The sequence below is a fragment of the Bubalus kerabau genome, chromosome 11 (genome assembly GCF_029407905.1).
Source record: "Bubalus kerabau isolate K-KA32 ecotype Philippines breed swamp buffalo chromosome 11, PCC_UOA_SB_1v2, whole genome shotgun sequence".
NCBI lineage: Eukaryota > Metazoa > Chordata > Mammalia > Artiodactyla > Bovidae > Bubalus > Bubalus kerabau.
In genome coordinates this window covers 75,908,316-75,927,351 of record NC_073634.1, presented here as the reverse complement: position 1 = coordinate 75,927,351, position 19,036 = coordinate 75,908,316, and the positions used below count along the sequence as shown (strand labels likewise).

General features: G+C 53.2%; 1 protein-coding gene across 3 annotated transcripts in view; it reads right to left on the bottom strand.

The window, feature by feature from the left end:
* The window catches only part of OTOF (otoferlin), a 91,045-nt gene that overhangs the window by 39,227 nt on the left and 32,782 nt on the right, over positions 1-19,036 (bottom strand). For 2 of the 3 annotated variants that reach the window (XM_055539147.1, XM_055539149.1), the window contains exons 4-7: positions 17,250-17,349; positions 14,305-14,486; positions 2,013-2,086; positions 390-516 (exon numbers count right to left, since the gene is read on the bottom strand). In XM_055539147.1, coding sequence (XP_055395122.1) covers positions 390-516; positions 2,013-2,086; positions 14,305-14,486; positions 17,250-17,349 — 483 coding nt within the window. Of the gene's footprint in view, positions 1-389; positions 517-2,012; positions 2,087-8,778; positions 8,824-14,304; positions 14,487-17,249; positions 17,350-19,036 lie in introns of all 3 variants that reach the window. The other variant, XM_055539148.1, reaches the window with a different exon arrangement.

Below are 19,036 nucleotides of genomic sequence, written 5' to 3'. Positions count from 1 at the left end.
CCTTGGAGAAGGGAAGAGGACAGAGTCATGATTGTCAAACACTCCAGGACTGCCAAACAGGAAGGGGATTAGTGGTTCTCAGAGGCTCTAATAGAGAGGACTAACCAATGGCAGAAGTAAAAGGAGGCAGGTCATTAGGTCAACAGATTCAAGTGTTGGGCAGCCCTGTGATTTCCCTTTGCCCGGAGGTATTCAATGACCTGGGAACAGCCCCCTGCCTTTGCAGGGAGGGAGGTGAGGGAGATATCCAGGAAAAGAAGAAAGGGGCAAAGTTAGGAAGGAGCTGTCCATGGGCTCTGATTCTTCTCCACCCCAATTCCAAATATAGCAAGCTAGGCCTGCCTGACCTGGTGAAGCCAACCAGGGCTGCGAGGCTCCTGCCCACTTACCGCTTGTTGGAGACATTGGTGGTGAGGGCTGTGACGGATGCTAGCGACACAGAGTCAGAGTCCAGCCCATCCCCCAGCCGAATGGCCAGGCGGTCAAGGTCCTCCATCTCCAGAACAGCTGGTTCATCTGGGGAAAAGGGAGGACTAGTTAGGTGGACCGGATAGTGGGCTAGTGATGGTGTTTCCTCTTTGGCTTCGGCATCCAGGAAGCTAATAGTCAATTTCCAGGTTTACTTGGTGGCATCTACTTAGAATGTTATAGTCTGCTTATCTGCAGTGTTTCTGACCTAATTTTGATCTTTAACAGATATTGTATCTGGCCTTGCCTTTTAATTTTAATTGAATATAACTCATTCCTGGAGAAGGAAATGGCAACCCACTCCAGTATTCTTGCCTGGGAAATCCCATAGACCGAGGAGCCTGTAAGGCTACAGTCCACGGGGTTGCAAGAGTCAGACATGACTAGTGACTAAACCACCACCACAATTCACTATGCAATTACTGAATATCCTTTGTGGAAGAAGGTTAGGAATAAAGAATCCATACTTATGTATCTTCTATCAATGGCTACCATTTACTGAGTGGCTACTACATGTCAGGCATAATGCTAGGCACTTTATACACGTATCTCTAGCTCTCATAATCTTCATAGTCATATCTTGCCAATATAGGTACTATTCTCACATCACAGACAAAGAAATTGAGACTCAGGAAGGAACTTATCTTTGTAAAATAGCTGATGGACTTCAGAACCTAACCCTGTACTGATGTGTATTAATCCAATGAGATGAAGGAATGATGATTCTGAGAGGCTACCCAAGGATGATGGGTTTGAGTCTCAGCCAGCAGGTCTACCCTCTCCAATCTAGGAAGGAGAAAGGCACAGCTGGAATATACGTGGGAGCAAAATATAAGGAGAGAGATTCTGGGACCAGTGGGCCACATGGGGGATGCTGGGAGAGAAGTCAGGAGCCCTGAGGATGGTGGACGTGTAATCCACAGACCTGGCTTAGAAAGCTACACACAGCTCCGCTGTACTTCCATTTCTCCCCTTAAACAGCTGTCGTGTCCCCTCACTTGTGCCACAGGCCACTCCAGTCTTCCATACCCACCCTGCTTCTCTCCCCCAAGACGGTCCCTGCAGCCCCCTCAGAGGGAACTGGGTTAATGTTGGGCAGAGAGTCCTGCCATGGAGCAGGCATTCTCAGGAGTCTGATTTTCCCATAGAAACAGGGAATTGGCCAAATAATTTTCTTCTTCTTCTTCTTTTTTTTTTTTTTTGTTATTCCCTCCTCTGATTAAAAATTCCTAGGCTTCTGTGTGAAGGATGGAAGCCAAGAGGGCAGGAGGAGCCCACTAGACAGAGGTCTCTGCTGCTGCTGTTTTAGAGCGGAGGAAATGTGGTACCCACCTCCAGCCCTCGGAGCGCCCCCTTCTGGAGGACCACTCTCAGGACAGGGTTTCTCTGACAACTAATGGGAGGCCAGGCCTCTCCCAGGTGGCTCCTCTGGCCAATAGCAGGAGAGCCCACTGGGAGGCCGCTCGCGGAGCGGAGGGGTCTCGTCCCTGGTAGGCGCGGAGAGCGGGGTGAACTAGACCTTGGTCAGGGGCACGCATCCGTACCTTGTCTTTGGGGTTCCTCTTTGTGAGGCCGGTTCTTGCCGAGCTTCATGGCGGAGAACACGCTCCTCCCGGCTCTGTGAGGGGGCAGCCAGAATGAGGTGGAGGGAGATGGACGTCAGGAGGAAGACACACAGACGATAGAAGAGTAAAACCCGAGAGAACTCGTAAGGGAAAGGAAGATCCAAGCCCCAGCCCCTTATCTACTGGTCCTGAGATATCCTGGGGGCCATACTTCCCAAATTGGGAGCCCTGAAGAAGAACTAGGGCAGAGGAACCTCCGTCATATCCTCCTTCCCCATGCCTTCACACCATTAAGGAGCAGGTTGGGGACAGCGACCACAAGAAGGTGGGTTTCAGGTGGAAAAAACCGTTTCAACTGAAGCCTGTCAGGGTCCTAATCCCAGACCCCTCAGTTCAGTGTTAGAGCTCTGAGCTCCACCAGTGGGCAAGGCTCATCCTTTCCCACCGTGGCCGTACTTCGGCTGGATGCAAAGAAAGTCAGACAACGAGAGACAAAGCATCAGAACAGAATGGCAGAAACAGGACTCAGAGGGGCAGAGCTGATGAGCAGGTAGGAGGTGTGGTTGAAACTAGCTGCTTAGTTCTCAGACAGCCCTGGTACTCAAAGCCTGCCTTTGTGTCCTTGGATTCTCCTTGATCCCCAGTGAAAAGGAGATGGGCCCTTTCCTGTCTCTATCTTTGGTTTTACCCTTTTTGCCTGTCCCTTCTCACTCCAGGCAACCCCCCCTCCCCCACCGTCCCCCACCGCCTTCTGCCAACCTCCAGGAATGTATGGCAGGCTCCATAGTTCCTACCTCTTCCTCTGTTGGTCTGGCCTTGTGACCCCGGGTGAAGGGCCTTGCAGTCAGGAGAGCTGACGAAAGGGGGCAGGGGGTCCTTACTGTCCCTCCAGTGATGTCCCTGCAGCCGAGCTTGCGATCCTAGCTCCAGGAGGGACCAGGAGTAGGACCAGCAGGGGGTAAAGTGCAGTATTCCATTACCCTGTCAATATTGCATGAGCTGGACACCTGACTCCCTGCACTTCCCATTCTCCCTCCTCCTGGCTCTGCCCCTATCAACCTGGGCCCCATCCCTAGGTGGGGCAGGGTGCAGACTCTAACCCTGAGCTCACGTATAGCAGAGCCCACCCATCTTTGGCTCAGGCATCTCCCAGTGGAGCTATGGTTCCCCAAGAACTCCTGTTCTTTATGTTGGGTCATGTGAGATTCTGGAAAACCTTCTGTCCTTGTAGAGATGGCCTAGAAACTTCAAGCCCCTCTACTTAGGGTTGGGGAGCCAATCTCATCCTCCAAACCTGGCCCTAATCTAGCTACAGGCCTTTTCTTTACTCTTTATATGCTCAGCCAGACATGGAGAAGTGTGTTAGGAGAGCAACTAAGAACCACTTCTTCATGTGGCACCAGTTCACAGTTTAGGAAACACTGGCATCTTGATGGTTTCCTAAAAAGGCATGAGGCAGGTGAAGGAAGGTTGGGGAAACACTGATCTCTTTGCACTCTACAGCATCATGTTATCTGGGGCATATCAACAGGAGGAGAGGGAGAGAAGTCACTTTAAAAAAAGAAACCCAAAGCCTTTGGAATTATCTTTAAAAGTTTCTCCCCAGTAAGAGACAATATAACTTTCCTTGAGCAACTAATCTGGGCCAAAGACTTTTCCAGATGTTTGCTGATTTCATCTTCATGGCAGTCCTGGGAGGGACTACAGTCCCATGTGTCCGGGGAGGGCCATATGCTTCTCCTCTTTCAACCCATGAAAAACCTGAGGCTCAGAGAGTTGGGATGGAAGCTCCCGTCTCCCAGGGCGGCAGTACTTCCAACTGCATCCTTGATGCTGTAGGGTCGCACTTCTCTGGGGGTGCGAATCCCACATTTTGACCATTGGGAATGGTGGTTGAAAGTCTCCAAGAACCAGCATAGCTTGCTGATGAGGAAAGATGTCATCTTGAAGAGTCCCAGGGACCATGTTTACAAAGAGGGGACTCATGGAAAAATAATCTAAGCATCAATACATTTTGGGGAGAGAAGGCTATAAATATTAAATCACCAGTGACCTAACACTGAACAGATCAATGAGCCTGTTAAAAACAGTCATAGAGTGGTGAGAAAGGAACCATCTTGCCTGGCTTACAACGCATCATCCTGTGAGATTTCTCCCTGCTTGGTGGCCTTGGTGGCCTACAGGGCAGGGGTGCCAGCTGTACTCTGACTGCAACAGGAAATGAGCCTAGTGGGGCCCTGTCTCTGCTTCCTGTATCAGTGTTTGGGTTTCCTTTCCTCCCAGCCTTGCTGCTCTCCTGGATAACTGAGGAGTGTCCTGGAGGGCCCTGTGCTGACCGTGTACAATCACTACTTGGCCATTCCTGGGCTGTGTCATCCTCAGAGTCCCCAGCCCCAGTCCATGTATGACCTACACGCTGCCATCACACGCAGTCTGCTCTAGCCACACAGTCCCCATCCCCCACCCCACTCCCACCTTAATGTCCCCCAGGAAAGTGCTCTGAGATGGTAGGTCAAAGCCAGGTGTCAGGTCAGAGTAGACCCTGCCTGGAGAAGCCAGCTACTCTGCATCCTGGGATGGGTGGGATCTAGCCCTGCTGCCTGAGGCCCAGAGGAGGTTTGGGTGGCAGGGAATTGTGGATTTCTGATGCTGATCCCAAGGACCCACCCAAGTGGAAAAGGGCCTGGGCTTCCCTTAGGCAGTTATGGCCCTTGAATTTGAAAGTCATTTTATTTCTTAAAACAAACATATTTGGAAGCAAACATTGAGACTTAAAAAAAAACACACTATACTTATTCAACCATTGTCTACCAGAAAGTGAAAGTGTTAGTTGCTCAGTGCCTGACTCTTTGCGACCCTGTGGATTAGGGCCCTCCAGGCTCTTCTATTCCTGGGATTCTCCAGGCAAGAATACTGGAGTGGGTTGCCATTTCTTTCTCCAGGGGATCTTCCTAACCTAGGGATCGAACCGGGGTCTCCTGCATTGCAGGCAGATTCTTAACCATCTGAGCCACCAGGGAAGCCTGACTATTGTCTACTAGACCCTGAAGCAATTCAAAGAAGAAACTCCTCTCCCTAGACCTTGCATAATTTTAACTATCTCAAGTGGATAAGCTCATTGATGGGACTCCTATGTGTCTGGGAGTATCTCAGAATGGAGACATCCTTTAAAAAAATGCATAATGTGTAGGATAAGTGTAATTCCCAGATTCTTACTGTAGGCTCTGGACCTATTTGTTTCTCTTAGACCTGCTTTTCATTCCTGTGAACTGTGAGAAGTAGAGCAGGATGCCATTGGCTATCACTGCCCTTTGTAATCCTCTGATTGATGACACATCATAATTCACTATAGAAAAAGCTTTTGGGCTTCCCTGGTGGCTCAGTGGTAAAGAATCCATCTGCCGATGCAGGATACATGGGTTCGATCCCTGGTTCCAGGAAGATCCCACATGCTGCAGAGCAACTAAGCTGGTGTGCCTCAACTATTGAGCCTGTGCTCTAGAGCCCAGGAGCTGAAACTACTGAGCCCATGTGCTGAAACTACTGAAACCCGTGTGCCCTAGGGCCCATGCTCTGCAACGAGAGAAGCCCCTGCAATGAGAAGCCGTGCGCCACAACCAGAGAGTAGCCCCCACCGGCCACAGCCAGAGAAAAGTCCTCACAGCAATGAGGACCCAGCAAGGCCAAAGAAGTAATTAAAAAAAAAAAAAAAAAGCTTTGAAAAAAGAAAAAGCTTTTTCTGCTTATCAGTTCCCAGAAATCAGCATGCATGTTTCTCTTGGCAAAGGGTAAAGGTTATTTTTCAAATAAATGTTAACTTAATCAGGGAATTTTAAAGATTACCCACTTTGTATTAAAGATTTGGATTTCAAAAAAGGTAAATTGTTGGTTAGGTTACTGACCTACTGATGTTTGTTTGTTCCAAATTCTGCATTTTGTCTAGAAGGTTCTCCAATTGCTAAAGATGTAGTATGGTCAGAAACAGACGAATACAACAAGCCAATAATCAACTTGGTGTACAACCACTTTGCAACCAAGTGGCTCCTTATTCGTAGCTGCATGAAAACAGGAAAAGCAGGAGGCCAGGGAGGTGGGCTTCTCAGGACCCTCTGAGGGTTTGTGGTCACAGCTGAGCTTTCCCATCACTGGATTCATGGCAGTCATAATGATATGCACCCGCAATTTAGACTGCTAGTTCTCTCTAGAGAGAAGTCTTTAAAGTTAGTTCACTCATTTTAAACTTTTTTTTTTTCATTTATGGACCTAATGATCTCTTTGCTTGTTCCATGGCTCAGAACTAGAAGAATGTCTTTGTGGTTGGGTAAAGCTCCTTGGGGAGAGACTGGAACTCTTCAATGATGACTTGGAGACATTCGACAAACTAGACTGTGTGAGCTGAGTCCCACTCAGTCAGGTGTCTGTGTTATCCTGGAGGTTGTGACTTAGAGGGGTGGGACTGGAATTGAACCAACTGAGGCCGTGGCTTCTTCAGGGCTTCTGCCCTCCAACCACCTGCAGCGGGAACTGTCAGGGCTCATTAGCTCAGTTCAGCTCAGTTCAGTTACTCAGTCGTGTCCGACTCTTTGTGACCCCATGGACTGCAGCATGCCAGGCCTCCCTGTTCATCACCAACTCTCAGAGCTGAGCTCATTAGCTCAGGCCTCAGGAAATTGGGAGAAACAAATTCCTACCTAAGAGATGGCTTCCCTGGTGGCTCAGAAAGTAAGGAATCTGTCTGCAATGCAGGAGACCCAGGTTTGATCCCTGGGTCAGGAAGATCCCCCGGAGAAGGGAATGGTAACCCACTCCAGTATTCTTGCCTGGAGGATCCCCTGGACAGAGAGGAGCCTGACAGGCTAAGTCCATAGGGTCACAAAGAGTTGGACATGACTGAGTGACTAACTTTACCTAAGAGACACAGGATTTGTGGAAATAGAGGTTTCCTTTTATTTCTCCTCAGTAGAGACAGAAACTAACAAGTCTTGCCACACAATAACCTTTCAGAGATTTAAAACAGTTCCCACAGTTTTTCTTCTTCAAGCTAAAGAATTTTGACTTATTTAATCTCTTTTTAGAAATCCCTAAGGCTCTACACATTAAGATAAGAATAATAAATGCCAGTTATGTGAATTGGAAATGGCAGAACATTAGGATGGGGTCGTGCTAGGGAACCAGCATTTACTATGGGCCTACTACATGCTCTCACTGAGGCACCCCTTCGTCCAGTTGTGGCCAAAGGGGTCAGGTCAGTCTGAATCCCTTGGGGTCCAGCCCAGGACAGACTGCAGAGCTAGAAATCAAGAAGGGTCTTAGAGCATCGCTGATCTCAGACAGAGAGGCTAGGGGGCTGGCAGCTTGTGTGTGTCTCATACAAACCTTTTATGTCCAATTGTCCATGTAGAAACCTGAGCCCGAGCCCTTTCCCTAGGTGGGACCCTGAGCTCAGCATCTGCCATCATCTCCCACAGCCCCCAAGATCTGGTTCCCTGGCTCCCTCTCCAAGCCTGATACATGCTCAGCCTGCAGCTTCTTCCCTTGTTTGTAACCTGGCAAACTCTCTGACCCTTCGGGTCTCTGAGCCTGAGTTTCCCCTCTCAGTGCTGCTGCCTTGTCATCATGTTTTTTTGCTCATGTATAACAAGTGGGAATTGGAGTTCATGCTTTCATTAAACGAGGCTGCGAGTCCCTGGGATCTTAATGCAAGCAGTACACAAGCCCCCATCAGTGCTCATCACTTCAGACTCCTGTACACACAATTCTGCTGTCGCCATGCTAACTTCAGGTCGATTGATTTTTAACTTATTTTGGATCACCGTTCTGAGCAAATCTCTTAACATCTCTGGGGCTCAGTTTCCCTATCTGGAAAATAAAGACCACACTCTTGGCTTTTTGGCTTTTGTTGGTGTGTTTGGAGAACTGAGAGTGTAATCAAGGGCTCTAAACTTCCTGGGCCTACTGTAAACTCTGGGTCAGGAGTTAAATGCCCTGGGTTTTATTTAGTCTCAGCTCTGCTGCTCTTCTGGGGCTCAGATCTGTCATCTGCAAGAATGGGTGTTGGAGCAGAGGCCCCCTCCAGTGTGCTCAACCCTGACTGCCACTCCCCTTGTGAATTCCCTGTGATGCTAGAAGGTCCTTGAGGTGACACGAGCTCTGGGGGAGCCTGGGGGACCCACTTGTCACTCCCCCTGCCATCAGGCCTTGAGACTTCCCAGTACCTTGTGGTGGCCCCTCCCCATCTGGAAGCACCTCCTTCTTTCCCTCTGGGGAATGGAGACAGTGAAGACCACAGGAGAGGGGTCGTCCCTCCTTAGCTTTCTGGGCTTAATGTTCCAGCTGCCCCCTGTGGCCACTCAGCACCCAGAATTTGTCCTCCTTGGGCCCCAGTGCCACATGTCCATCTGCCCCTGCCTTGGTACCAGGAGGCGGCGGCTTTTGGCCTCATGGGCTGTCCTTACTCCCTCCCTCACAGGAAAGCCTGCCCACAGGGACGGGGGATGATGCAGGGAAGTGGAGGAGGAATCGAGACACGGAAAGGAGGGAGGAGGGAGTGGAAACCAGAAGGCCCGCCCCCACCCTGACACCTCTGTGTTCCTCGCCCCCGTGGCCAGATGGAGAGACCTCCCTCACCTTGCCTTTGCCCAGTGCTGTCTCCACTCGGATCTGGGCCCCCCGCCACCTGCACCCTGTGCTGGGGACCCTTCCCTCTGACGAGCCCCACGGGCTCCACCTGGCCTGGGACACCTACTTGTGCTCGCCATCTCTGCCTCCCTTGGTCTTCTCTCTGCCTTTGCTGAGTAGAAGGAAGAAACGAGGAGACAAGGGGATGTGTGTGAGAGGCTGTGAACCAGAGTCACTTGCAGGCTTAGTCCCTGACCCTGCTGACCCCCACGATCCCGGGGGGCCTCCTTGTCCCAGAGACCCTGCACCCCATAGCATCTCATGTCAGCAAGCCTGAGCCTGCTGGGCAAGGGTCCCACGTCCCTGGGCTCTACCTTGGGGGTGGGGGGCTGTAATCCTAATTCTGAGAGAGGAGCTCCCAGGAGTGGGCCTCCAAACCCAGGAGAACCTGGAGCCTTGGTGACAGAGGAGGCTTCAGGGTCCTTGGAACTCCCCCCGCCCCAGGTCAGGGTCTGGTGAATTCAGGATGTGGGTCACAGGTACCAGAGGGAACACAAGGTTAGATGAGCCAGGCCATGCCCCATGCCCGGGCCACCAGGCTGTCTTCCTCAGGCTTGATCCCCTCCAATGGAGTAAGGGGCTCCTAGGCTCTGAGGAACTCAGAGAAGAAAGGGGGGCCCAGGACATTCTGGGTCTGCAGCAATAAGCCAGCTGTGGGTCCAGGGTTCAGAGCAGGGCTCCGCCTCCTCCTTAGGGAGACTTCCAGAAAGCCCTTCTGGAATGTTCTTTCACTGCTTCCCTGATGCTGACACATTCCCGCCCTACCCCTCTGCACACACTCCAGGCCTCTGGGCTGGCAAAGGGGCCTGCACAGTTCCACACTCTCAGTGTAGAAATGGAGAAGGGAAAAGCCCCTCTTTTTGTGAAAAATAATACTCTCCTGATTTTACTACAACCACTTTAGGGACTACAGCTAGCATTAATATTAGTAACTGTACAGCCCTGTGTGGCCTGCCCTCAATCACTCAGCCCACAAGGGTGGGGATGGTCATCCTTGTTGCTAGGGGACCCCTCCCTGAATCCCTGGACAGGCCTGACTTTCCTCCTAGAGTCCACACTGTGTTTTTAGTGTTCCAGAGTGGCCAGGTAAGTTTTGTTCTTCAGTCAACACACACACACACACACACACACACACACACAAGCTCTTTCTCTTTCTGTCTCAGTTTCAGTCACCTCTTCCTCAGGCTCCCACCCCCAGCGCTCTGTCTGCATAGTTAGAAGCAACCATGGGATGGGGGTAGGGAATCAAAACGGTGGCCTTTGGGCTGAAGAGGACCCCCACCTCAGGTGAAGTGACTGAGTTTGGGAGGAGTCTACTTGAGCACCGCTTTACCACAGATCTCACCTTGGCCTTGACCCTAGCTCCTCTGGGCTGCTTGGGAGTGGCTGCAGCTCTGGAGCTCAGTCTGGTGGAGGGAGGTGGGGGGAGGGGCCGTGGGAACCTTGCACTCTGGGGGTGAGGCTGAGTGTGCTGATTCCCCCCACACACACACGTCTATGCACACTCTGGGGCACATGTCTCATGCGCATCTCTGTCAGAGCCCCCAGCCATGCACACATGCCTGCTGCCCCCTGGCCCCAGACATAGGAGGGAGGTCTCCATGGGTCTCCACTGGAGTAGAAGAATGACCCAGAAGGAGAACAAGAAAAGTGACCCCCTCCCTCCCCTTCCCTAGGATGAGACCCAGCAGAGGCACCCCTACATCTCCAGGGACACCAGGAAGGGCGGTAGGCAGGAGGAGGGCCGTAGGGCCAGGCAGGCGGACAAAATAAGGAGAGTCTTGGAATATGCCTCTGCAGTGCAGCTTCGAGATTAAAGCTGGGTTCCCTTGTTTGTCCTTTCTAACAGGGGATCCTTACCAGAACCCGGTGGCGTATGCAGCACCTTGGTGTCACCCAGAGATAGAACGTACATGCAGGTAAGCGTGTGAAAACACTCAGGCACTTGAGTGTGTGTGCACATGTGTGTGTTCAGGGCTGAAGTCTCCTCTCTCCTCAGACACCGGGGCAGGTGTACACTGACATATGGGGCCCAGAACCCCGACTTTTTGCTTCTGAGAACAAAGTGCCCCTGGAGTTAGTAATTCATTCCCTCTCTCTGCAGCACTGATGGCAAGGGAGGTGAGGGTAGGGGGCGACGGAGCCCTGCGAGTGGGTGAGGCCCGGCCCGGGGCCCAGGCGGCGGTGAAGCTCTGGCTGTGGGCAGCTTTGTTGGTAGGGCCCTTGGAGTGGGATGGGTTGATAATATCTGAGAAGGATCTTGGGCCAAAAAGTCAGATGCTGCTCGGGGTAGAACAAGTTGTGGTGGGGTGACGTGGAGACTGTGGGAAGGGAGGAGGAAGGAAGGGGACCCTGGCTGAGCACCGGCCATGGGCCGGCACTGTCAGCCAACAGGGACTAGACAAGCAGACGGAGTGACTCAGAGGGCGTGTGACTGGCCAGGGCCTGGGACTGATGGACTGTAGGAGGAGAGGGTTGATAGGAGGCAAGGGGTGCGTGTGGTGATAGGTTGGGGGCTGGGGGCAGAGCTGCCGGCTGCTTCCCTGAGGTCCAATGGGAGGAACTTCCAGGAAGATCCCTATGGCCTTGGCAGTGTAGAGGAGTGACTGCAGAGGTCCCTTCCAGGAGGGAGGGTGAGATGGCAGGAGCCCAGCAGGGGGAGCCAGGCCCTTGAAGAAGACCCCACATCATCGTCTCTGCCCTCCAAGGAATAAATATCTCTTGCCACCAGTCCTGAGCCTGAGGCTGTTTCCTGCCACTCACTCCACAGCCCCCCACCCCGGCCTCTCCAGCCTGCACCCCACCCAGCCACGACCAACAGGGAGGAGTGGATTCCCACACCAGACCCTTGTGGGTCCAGACGACCAGGCGAGACACTGCTGAGTGCCGGCAATGAGTCGTTGGGAAAACAACAGAGGGGCGCCCTGTAGTTTGGGCACCTTGACCTACAAGGGGATGGGCCTTCCCTGGAGGGGCTGAGGGCTGGAGGCAGATGCAGGCGAGGGCGGGCTTGGGGGCAGAGCTGAGACACATGCATCCTTTCCTTTTCCCTGTCCCTTTGTTGGCCACATTCTCTCAGAAGGGCTCTCTGGCCAGTGGCTTCCTCCCAGACCCCACAGCTGACAGGCCTGGCTGGCCGGCACCTACATAAGGAGGATGAGACACATTGAGGCTTGCGAGACCAAAATCAGGTTCTCCTCAGAACCCCACACTTCTTGACTGAAGCCCCAGTGGCCCCCGTAGGCAGCTACAGGAAACTGCAGCAAAGCCCAGGTTCTCTATACCCACCCCTGGGGACTGGGAAAGGGAAGAGGTTGACGACTGCAGACAGAGCTCCTGGTCTTCCTGGGGCCACCGGCCTGCACTGGAGGGGCTGGGTGAGTGTGAGCATGGATTTCCGGCCGCGGGGGGGCTGCCAGCACAGACCCTGAGAACGCCCGGGGTGGTGTCGCTGCCATGCGTTCTCCGGCCAGGTCTGCAGTCATCAACCTCTTCCCATTCCCAATCCCCAGGGTAAACCCCTCCTCTCACTCCTGCTTCCTGCCACTGCCCTGGGAGAGGCTGTGTGAGGGTCAGGAGAGGTGGGAAAGCCAGGCCATGGCCTGAGGAAGGATGGGACACCCTCTGTCTCCGAATTCCTGGGGCCCAGGACCGTCTGCAGGTCCAGGACCAAAGCCCAGCAGGCTTGCCCGCATCGTCTCACTGCTCCTTCCAGCAGCACCCTGGCCTACTCGTGGGCGGAGAGAGGGCCTCGTTCAACACTGCCTGAGCTGCAGCAACCCTGCTGCCATCTTGGCTGCCCAGAACTCTGGAGAATGGCTCCCCATGTGTGCGCCCCACAGGACCCAGAGAACCTCTGCCTCCCTCTGGACGTCGGAGCTGGGGGCGGGGGGCCAGGATGCTCAACCCACTGTTGTTATTGACCCAGAAGGCTAGTGATTTTCCCAAAGTCACTCAGTTAGTGGCAGCAGGACGCAACTCACTGGGGCTCAGCTCCCCTGATTCAGAGCCAGCGTTCCTTTCCCTGAAGTTGATGGCCCTCGAGAGGCATCCAGTCTGTCCCCAGAAAGCCCTTTCTTAAAGAGTTTTCTTAAAGCCCACTGGTAGTCTCAGACAAGCTCTTTTCTCTAAGGGGACAGAAGATGGGGACCTGATGGCACCCTTAGTGTCCTTGTCCCCATGCTCGCTCCCCACTGGGTCCCTTCTCTTTTCACCATTTTCAGACCAATTCCTAACCCTCTGCACTGTCCAGCCAACAACCTGTTTGTCACCAGCCCTCATGTGGGGTAGCACTTGGCACCCCAGTTATAGCCTGACCCTCCGTCAACCCCTTGGCTCTCCCAGCACTAGGGTAGGGGTTCCTCTTGTCCTGGGCCCCCTTGTAGAGGTAGCAGTGATGGGCCAAGGGTCACAGGCTGGAAAATGGCAGAGCTGGGACTCGGGCCTGTGTCTCCTAAGGCCAGATTGTATGTCCTCTCCATGCCACCCAGCCTGGAGTCTAAGGAGGACTGGCTGCAAAGTGGCCTGGGTGATACCGCCCACCCCATGGCTGGCCTGGAGGCGAAGGTCCAGTGACATTTGCCGCAGGCATGTTCCTTTGATCTTATTACTGTTACTCCTCACTTGGCTCCCAGGGTCTTAAGCTTATATGTGAGTGTGTCTGTCTGTCTGTCTGTGTGCAGGTGGGGGTGAGTGGTCCAAGGGCAAAAAAGGAAAATGTATTCATGTAATTAAAATATAAAGTCACATTACCCTAATTTAGAATCTGTGTCTTTTTCAGGACAAGCACTGAATAAATTTCACTTGGAAAGGACAGGGTGGAAGGAAATGGGAGGGAGATGTTTCCAGTGGGAGGGGAACAACCCCTCTCTCCAAACCCATCCCCATCCTTCTGAGGCACCGCTGACTTACCTGTGTTTCACACATGATTTCCAGTTACCTGCGGAGAATGTTTTACCAGCCTAGCGTCTGCCTCTCTGGGCCCTAAGAGTGGTACAATTGCACTTCCCTTTTTGGAAACATAATGCATTTGGACCCAGCATCCTGTCCTCTGTGTGTGGCTGGACTTTGCAGATGTGACTCCTGGACACCGAGGGTGCCGGATGCCATCCTCTCAATGGAAGAGAGGCTAGGTCCCCACCAGGACTGCTGGCTTCACCCCGGCTGGAAGGGACCCCCGCTCTTCCCTTGTGTCTTCACCGAGCCAGGCTGCCTGGGGCTAGTCTGGCGCTGCTGGGTCTTGGGCCAGAGAGATCAGGGCCTCCTTCTGTCCACTTTTCCCTTCCTTTGAGGAGGCCAGAGGTCTAGCCTCTTCTACTCATGTTAGACGCTGCCCTCCCAGAGTGTCGCTTCCCTCAGCACAGGGGGAAGCCTGGCCTCTGGCCCTGATTGCAGATACTCTGCTGCCTCCACAGTGAGTTCTGGAGTTGTGGGTGAGGGGGCGCTGCAGAAACCCCTTCCCTCCTCTTGTATTGACTCTCCAGCAACTCGGCTCTGTGCTCCGAGCCCAGCCAGGCCTAGAGGGGCCTTCCAGGGGCACTAGGGCCCAGGCACACTCCCTGTGTCTTTGGGGAGAGAGGGCCCAACCTGTTACCTCCGGAAACTCTTCTCGCCTGATGGCCGGGAGCTGGGGCGGGAGCCGGGTAGCAGCCCATCCGTCTCCTGGCTGTCCTTCTCTTCCTCGTGAAGGGACTCCTCTCCCAGGAAGTCCGCGTCATCCCAGGAGCCCACTGTGCCATCTGTGGCCTGATACCGGACCTCCACGCACAGGCTGGTCTGGAGGAGAGAGGGGTGCTGAGCGGCTGGGATGGCAGGAACAATCGTAATCCCGTGGACTCTGCTGCTCCATGATTTTACAAGGTCATTCCACACCCTTAACTCATGGAAGGAGGGCGAGCTGGGGACAGTCCTCCCATTATGTTCCCATTTTGCAGATGAGCAAACAGAAGCTCAGAAAGACTGACAAGTGCAGACTCAGTTGACAGAACGGGCTCTGGCTCCAGATCCCGTTGCGCATGGCTCTCTTCCCGCCCTGGTGCCCAAGGTAGGGGGTGGGGGCCCCACTTGGACAGCTGGGCCCGGGCTGGGGGTGGGCTCTCTGAGTCCACTGTGCACAGAATCAAGGGCATCCTCCAGTGTCCCCAGGGCACAGGTCACCCCCTCGTCCTCAGAACGAGGGTTGCCTGCAGGGACAAGGGGTGGTCTGCCTGAAGTTAGCTGATGTCCCCTCACTCCTGATGATCGTTGGGATGTGATGACATGAACCCTTCAGCAGAGGAGCCCAGACCCTGGGCACCCTCCAAAGGCGTGGTCTCAGCAATTCTTCCTGCCCGTCTGACACCTACCCTCCTACTCTGGAAAGGAGGTACCATCAGGTAACCCTGGACTTTTCTCTAGGGGAGCGTGGAGCCCCAAACCTGGACCCATGCTGTGCACTTGAGAACCCTGATTAGGCGTCTTGTTCTGTATCCTTGGGCCACTGCCCTCCTCTCAGCTCTGGTTTCTCCCTGGTACACAGGGAGGACTCATTCTAATCCCTTCCTCAACCCACATGGGTGCTAGGACATCTTCTAGACATGCTTGCCCCCTCTCCAAGTCAGAGTTGGCTTGCTCCGGGGACCCCCACAGGCAGCCTTCACTCAGTGAGTGGGCCTCGGGATGCCAGCCTTCCATTTCCCCTGGGAAGGGAAAGATACACACATTTTCTGAAACCTCATTGCGCTAGTCATCATGGTAAGATGCTTGATGTAAACTCATTTGATCTTCCCAACACGTCAACCTGCCCTACCTAACACATCAGGGAGGTTAAGTTACTTGCTCAAGTCACACAGCTAACAAGAGACGGAGCTGGGATGTGAGCCCAGCCTGGCTGACTTCAAGCCTCACATCCTTCCCACTGAGCAAATGTGGTCCGTTTGGTGAGACCAAGCCTGTTATGGTGGGAAAATGGTGGCCTTGGAATCAGAGGTCCGGGGTCCTAGAGTTGATTTTGCTGTTGACTAGCTGTTTGACCTTGGCTAAATCCATTCTTCATCTAGGACTTCAGAGTTCCCATCCATAGAATGGGTGGCAGAGGTAGGTGGTGGGTGAGTTAGATAATTTGTAAGTCCTTTCCTCAACTGAATTCCTACATCTGATTCTAGAAATACAAGGCCCGGGCTGTGCTGTCTGTCTGTTCCTGCCCATTCCCTCAGTTCTCTCTCATGTTTTACTTCTCACATTCTATGCTCTTCCTCTGGACATCCATGTTCCTCTCCAAGTCCTCCACACCACCAGTGTCTGGAGCTTGTTTTTCACCCTCTCTCCCTTTGCTGTGGTTGCTGAGACCCCAACTCACCTGATTTCAAGAGGTCCCCCCACACCTGCCCATGCCTACATGTGGAAGAACGACCTCTTTGGGGCCAAGTGGAGAAGCCCCTTGTTCTCAGCAGGGAAGTCTCTCGAGCCACCATGGCACTGTGGGAATTTCTGCCTCACCCTTGGGGTTCTTCGGAGAGGGTTCCTTCCATTCTGGCTCCCTGTGGCTGCAGTCTTACTTCTGAGGTTACTCTGCTGACCACTATGTAGGGTCATATGTGGGACCAGGGTTGGTGCAGCCCCATTTTACATCTGGATAAACTGAGGTCAGGAAATAATAGCTACTGATCTTATTGGGTTGGCCAAAAAGTTTGTAAGATATTATGGAAAAACCTGAATGAACTTTTTGACCAACCTAATATTTACTGAGCACTTACTATATACTTAACTGTCCCAGGCCCCTTCTGTGCATTTCCATTTAATCCTCAGAAGAGTCCTGTGAAGTTGATACTATAATTTTGTTCACTTAATTTTTGCATCACTTTGCAGATGATGTGTAACCGGCCCAAGTCACACGGTTACTGAGTGGTCTAGCGAAGGTCTGTATCCAGGAGCCATGTTCCTCACCACTAGGCTCAGCTGCCCAGGGGTGGGCATGAATGAGCTCAAGGGGACAGATGCATCAGAGCAGAGCCTGGGGACTGGGCATCTCGACTGGTTTATTTCCTTCCTTTGTTTGCTTGTGTATTAAGTCCCTGCAGGCTGTACATCACTGGTGCATGTGTGTTTGCTGGAAGTCCAGGGATGGGTTGTGACAGATAGAAAGAGGTCCCTGCCCTCATAGAATGGCTAGTCTTAGATGCCAAGGCAGGCCTGAAGGCCATGCCCTGTAGAGGCCAGCAGGGCTCGGGCTGGCTTTCAGATGACGAGGATGCCTCTTTAGTGACCCCTGAGCTGGGTCCAGATGGAAGGCTCCCTGATGGAGGAGGGAGGGAGCCCCCTAGTCACCATCACTTGTACTCGCACTGCAGAAAGGGCTCCAGTGTCTGCCACCCTCAAGGGCTTCCCCACAGCCCCCCACGGCCTCCAGCAGTCTGACCTGAGTCTCCTCCTCCCACAGCACCTTTCTACCCACGAGGAGACCCAGCCTAGACCACGCTATGTGCAGGTGGGGGCAGGGGTGAACAGGCCCCCAGGTGACCCAATAATGGGCATGTCCAGGGACTCTCTGGGCACCCCAACCTTGATGATCGCATTGTTGTCGTCCATCAGCGTGTCGGTCACCTCCACGTGGTTCTCCTCCACCACCTTCTGCAGCACCATGCGGAAGGTCCCGATCAGCCTGTGAACGGCAGAGGGGCATGGTCTTCATGGTTTCACATCGAGAGGTCAAGAGAGCAAGGCTGACATCCCAAGAGGCTGTGACTGGCTGTGAAAGACACCGGTGGGCTGGAGAAGGAGAGGGCTGGCTTGGGCTCCAAGCTGGGGTTGGAGAAGGTGGCCTAGGAGCTGGGGCTGGCCAGAGCGGCATGTCCAGGAGGGTCTGTGACTCCCAACAACTGTGTGTATTTGTATGTATGAGAGCCATTTTCCTGGGAGAGCTTGAGGACAGTGAGCACCAGGGGGGATGGTCACAGACTGGGATCGTGATACCCTGGTGGGGCTTGTGTTCCTCAGGTTTGTGCTGTCTTGGGGTTCAGCTCAGCCCCTGCAGAGCGGCTTCCAGATGCCCAGTATGGAGGCTGTGGGGAAGGACTGGAGGCTCCACCCCCTTCCACTTCCCTAATGACGACCAAGATCTCTGCTTCTCACTGGCACCACTGGCTCATTCATCCTCTATTGAATCATTAGTGATGCCCCCACACACCTGCATTCTGCAAGCTCCTTGGGGCAAGGACCCATTTGACTGTGGGCTCCCCATCCCCCTAGGTACCTAGAGGGGTGATGCAGGGCAGTGATGTAAAGGGCACAGTTCTGGAGTCAGAGAGAGAGGATTGGAAGCCCAGCTTGTACACTTACTAGAGAGTTATCTGCTACCTGGGCATCGAACTTGGGCTCACTCAGTCTCAGATTTCTCCTAAGATGAGCTAATACCTCTACTTTACGGCTTAGAGGACCAACAGAAATGCTCTGTACCAAGTTCTCGTCAGCACACCTAGTGCAAAGCCAGCACTCCAGGAAGCTGTCTGGTCATTGTCAAGGGGCTGACATTAGTCTGTGAGCCTTTCCAAGGAAGTGTCTGTTTCCTATTTCAGCCTCTAGTTGATATTTCTGGCTCACAGGAAATCTCAAAATCTACTGGCTAGAATTAATGAACAACAGTGGGGGCCCCATAAATGCTGACTGAGTCGAGTTGTCCCACACTTTGCCCCACAATTTGAAGGTTATTGCTCTGGGAGAAGAGGGTACTCAGAGAGATGTTCTTGCATGGTGATTCCATGTTGGGTAGATGAAAACATACACACCACTTCTGACTGAAGGGACAAAAGCTCGGGGGGGGGCGGGCATCCACAGGGTGTGAGACAGGAGGGGCTCTTGGGGCCCTCCGGTGCTGCTCTTGGCTTATAGGGGAGGAAAATGAGGCTGAGAAAGCAGGAAGGGATGCAATTAATTTAATGGCCACTCTGGGTGAGATGAGGTATCAGGTGGAATCTGACTTTAATGTGTTTGATGTTTGTATCCTCCTGATGGGCTCTGGAGGGCAGACACTGTTTAGAAAAGCCTCCTGTCTGTGTGAGAGCAAGAAGTGGCAGGAGCAGTCAGAATGCATGCTTTCCTCTGAAGTTCAGAGCTCCATCTGCCAGCTCGTCCCACCCTCCCTCAGGGTGAAAATGTTCACACTATTCCTCCACTCTAGAGCCCACCAAGGCTTCTAGACTCTTCTCAGACCAGCCCGTTGGCAGCTGCCTCCCCCACGGCACCCTGGCCCCTCCTCAGCTTGGGCAGTGCAGACCGAAGTGCCAGGCCGGGTTCAGGAGACCAGGCGTCGCTGCCCCTGAGTCTCAACTTTAGGTGGGCTCTTAGCTTTC